The 4,393-nt window shown below is 38.8% G+C and overlaps 1 protein-coding gene across 1 annotated transcript; it reads right to left on the minus strand.

The window, feature by feature from the left end:
• Window positions 1-684: 684 nt before the first annotated feature.
• Window positions 685-2,890, minus strand: LOC139546804 (transcription factor Sox-21-B). The gene is made up of 2 exons (XM_071355598.1): window positions 2,752-2,890; window positions 685-2,546 (listed from the first exon to the last, which is right to left on the minus strand). Exon 2 carries the CDS (start codon window positions 2,522-2,524, stop codon window positions 1,793-1,795), a length of 732 nt encoding a protein of 243 aa, XP_071211699.1. The 5' UTR covers window positions 2,525-2,546; window positions 2,752-2,890; the 3' UTR covers window positions 685-1,792.
• Window positions 2,891-4,393: the final 1,503 nt, after the last annotated feature.

Below are 4,393 nucleotides of genomic sequence, written 5' to 3' on the forward strand. Positions count from 1 at the left end.
AGTAGGAAGTTCCGTGGAGAGAAGTGATCGGAGTATTACAATAGAGAATCCAGAGTGGTGAAAGGGTTTAATTAACCGTGTCGGAGATAATTATCCCTGGACAGTCTAAATTAGTTTTGCATAATCGCTCTGATCCATATGAATTAACTTCTTAATGTTATCTATGAGGGGTAGTTTGCTTGAATAACATGCCCAATGTATTACATGTCATAATGAGCATAAATTCAGATATCCCCGACACACACACGCGCACACACAGCAGATGTGATAAACTGTGCCATAGCTAAGAATATTGAAGTCTTTTCATTGAATAAGAAAAATACAATGCCATTAGTTGTGTTTTGTAATTGGACGCTGGCACTTAGATCTAATTCAGGCCCTGTTTTATACCTCAAAGAGATGCCTGTTCTACAGGCCCGAAGAGCTCACTTTCTTTTACTGGGAATAGAGGGCTTAAAAGAAACCCACTCAGTTGTATCTTCCTTCCTATTCACGATTAAAATTGTGATAAATCAGGTTTTGGCTCTTGATTACAATGGGTTGATTTAGATTTCCGAGTAATGCTATTCACAACACGAACAAAAGCGGCCTTTGGAGGATACCTTACACTCCACCTGGGCTGACCACATCAGGGCAATTCAGATAAAAATCTTGTTAGCAATTCAACAAGAACTACAGCGATTCTTTCTGTTTGTCCGCATACGCTTTATTATAATCCTTTGTTCAACAAATGAAAAGAATAGCATTTAAGAGTTTAAAGTACATGTAAGTGGTGTTAAATAAAACACAAAACATACAACTTCATTAAGAGTTAGTAAAAACGAATGATGCTCCTTATGCACGTAAATGCACAGGTCTCAAGAAACAAAAATGATCAGTGATCATTTTGTGTCTTGCCAATGTTGACAGAAAGGCGAACGATTGTAGTCGAATTAAAAAAACTTTTGGGCTCGTCATTCTTTAAAATAAATTACATAATATAAGCACTTCCTATTTACTGTGCAAATGTTACAGGACAAGGTATGTCCTCTGTTCAATCGACAGGGTCACCATAATCATTCCACTAAACAATAAATAGTACAGACATCTATAAAACAGTGTTGAAAAACTCAAAATATACACTGGATTTCTAATCAAACAACCCAGTCAGTTCCAGGCTCTATCTCAAGCACTAGCCTAATGGCAAATGAACTATTAGCATCATTTATCTGTACACATTTACAGGCTTATGTCATTCTGATTAAAACAAGAAAGCCAGACGGACAAACAAGTATCATTCCTTCTTGACCAACAATATAAATCATAATAGCCAGTGATTAGACTCTTTAAACAATATTGAATTATCAGGTACAATATATGAAGAAAATGATGGCCAGTTCATGTTTACCTATATCTGATTTGTTGTGGGATGCAGTAAACTAGGCCTACTTGATAACAACAAGTCAAGCAGGTGCATTTGCAACAGATATAAATCAAATATGGTACCTTTCAAATGAGTATTCACATTGACACGGGCAAATAGATCTCCTACCCTTTCCTCCCCAGTTCAGTATTTCTGCCATCCTTTTGTTCTGTCCCTCTGGGATTTGCCCGGAGATGTATGAATATTAGTTTAGAGAGTTCGCTATATAAGAATTACCTTAGATAAAGGCATTAATCAATATACATACACATGTGATATCTGAGACAACGAGCACTTCATCACATGTACAAGTTTGTGCATGCATAATAAACTCTTGCATGAATATTTTTTTCTTCACATTTAAACGTCTCCTAAATCCAATATAGGCTATCATAATGCCGCTGCATATGCAGGGTAGTCAAGTTGAGGTTTGCCCATGCCAGGCAGCAGGATGTAGGCTAGCGGCGGCTGAAGACCCGCAGAGGGCCAGCCCGTACAGTTACAGGGGATCATGTAGCCTGGGTTGCCCGGGGCTGGATGAGAGTGAGTGTGAGTGTGTGTTCCACCAACACTACCAGTTCCAGAGAAAGCCGTGCCACCAGGGTACCCCAGAGATGGGTAAGGAAACGATGGAGAGGAAAGCTCTGACATCTTCGACCCGAGGTCAAAAAATGAATAGGGGTTCGTGGTCATGGACGGGTTGAAGAAGACTCTCGCTGCTGCGGCCGCCGCTGCCGCTGCTGCCTTGTCTGGGTTCCCTAATAGGGACTCGTGAAGTGCTCCATGAGATAGACCGCTAACTTTAAGCGCGTCGTGCTCTCCAAGATTGTAGGGCACTGGGAAGGCAAACTTGTCTTTTTTCATCAGAGTCTTTGGCTTCCGCCTAGGTCTGTATTTATAGTCAGGGTGTTCCTTCATGTGCATGGCTCTCAGTCGTTTAGCTTCGTCAATGAATGGCCTTTTCTCTGACTCGGTGAGAAGTTTCCACTCCGCTCCCAATCTTTTGCTGATCTCGGAGTTGTGCATTTTTGGGTTCTCCTGAGCCATTTTTCTTCTCTGCGCTCTGGACCAAACCATGAAGGCATTCATCGGGCGTTTTACGTGATCCATTGGTTTAGACATGTTGGTACAAAATACTTTTGGTCTGAAAAGGTAAATATCACAGACAATATGTCAAGTCTCTTTCTAATATTTAATGGCAGTAAAGTCTCAGTTTGCCTAACAAAGCCTAACAAAGTTACATAGGCCTACATATATAATAAAACTAAGTAATCCAATTAAATATAGTTCGCAGAAATACATTATTGTGTGAGATAAAATGCTTCAAAAAGTATATTTCCTTTACTTACGTAAAATATCAGTGCTTCATCACACCGTAGTAAGATATCCGTTTTGAAAAGAGCAATGCGCAGCGTTCTGATGAGAAACTCTATAAAAGTTAGGTTTTCTGATGCATGTTGATATCCGACGAGGACAATATAGCATCGAAGACAGAAGGCAATATATCTAGAGCTGCAGTTCTTATCTTGTTTTGCTGCTATCGCCAGAGACTGTTAACCGCCACTCAGCACTTGAATCCAGCGTTTACGCAAATGGTTGATAACTCCGGGCTGCCCCATGTGAAATAAGGTTTTCAGAGGCAGGTAGTGAAAGTGCCACAGGAGCATGCGCAGTACGTCTAACACACACTGAGCGCTCTTTTAATCCCACCCTGAGCGCGAGGAGGACCAGGGACTCGGAGGAAAATGCATCACCATATATTTGGCTGTATGATATCCTATATGCCCTTTATAGTTAAGTTAATCGCACAGGTCTTTAAAGCATATTATCATAAGGATAATTTATCCATATTATCATAAGGATCATTTATCACGATATATTATTATATTATAATACATTTGTAATTATTAGTAGTAATGCAAACTTTTTGGGGGGTAAGTATTCATTTTAGTATAGTTAGACATATTCAGGTACATATACATGGCTTGCAACCAAAAGTGAACTGTTCCTGAGAAGTGTTGTCTAGGCCTAGTTTTAGTAATTCACCAAGCACGTTGAAAATTCAGCCCAAGATATACAGTAAGTTTCAGATGACTAAGAGCATGAGGTTTCCATAAAATAAATAAAAGGTTTGTTTTAAAACAATTGATTGCATAAGACGCTCAATGACAGGGGAAAGAGCGGTGATGATGGAAACGTGAATAGGCTCTACTCTCTTGCTTCTCTCTCTCCCTCTTCCCCGACTGCACACAATTTTATTTCTAAATAACTTTTGTCTTTACTTGTTATTTGATCTAAATAACCTACTGTTATAGTCTAATATGCACTGGCTCTTACAACTACAGTAGCCTATATTGTCATTTCATCTCTTCCTGAATGGTAGGCTACTGCCTGTCCCATGCTCCATGGGTGGCATAAACATTACAGAAACGTTACACGTCTAGACACAAGATAACGTGGTAAAGAATGTCTTCTTTAATTTTCTGATATTGTGCAAAAGCATTTTGTCATAAATATGCCTAAATACAGAGGAGGGTAGAGTGTCTCTAAACGTGCTTGGTGAAATTAATTATTTTTCCTGAATTCTCCCTTTCACTTTCACTTCAAAAGACTTTCCCAAGGGCGGCGAATCGACAACCGAAATTAGGTTGTCGAATATTCAACTAAGCAATTACAGTTATCTTAAAGACTCGTTGAGTAAATTGTATGTTTAAGTGGTTTGTTCCCGTACCTTCTCTGTTGTGCATAATTATTAAAATGAAAGTGAAAATAAGGCTGCATCAAACAATTTACAATGCCGATTTATAGTCAGTGCGTTTTATTTGATATAGTGTATGAATTAATGACAAATTGAATTAAATATAAAGTCGTCTTTCAAGAATGATTTGCACTTGTAGGCTGAGACGAAATTTCTGACACCTCAGCTGGTAATCAACTGAACAGTGGCAATATTAAGTCTTATTCCTCCTGTAATTTCTATATTATTATTTG

The sequence above is a fragment of the Salvelinus alpinus genome, chromosome 20, assembly GCF_045679555.1.
Source record: "Salvelinus alpinus chromosome 20, SLU_Salpinus.1, whole genome shotgun sequence".
Classification (NCBI taxonomy): domain Eukaryota; kingdom Metazoa; phylum Chordata; class Actinopteri; order Salmoniformes; family Salmonidae; genus Salvelinus; species Salvelinus alpinus.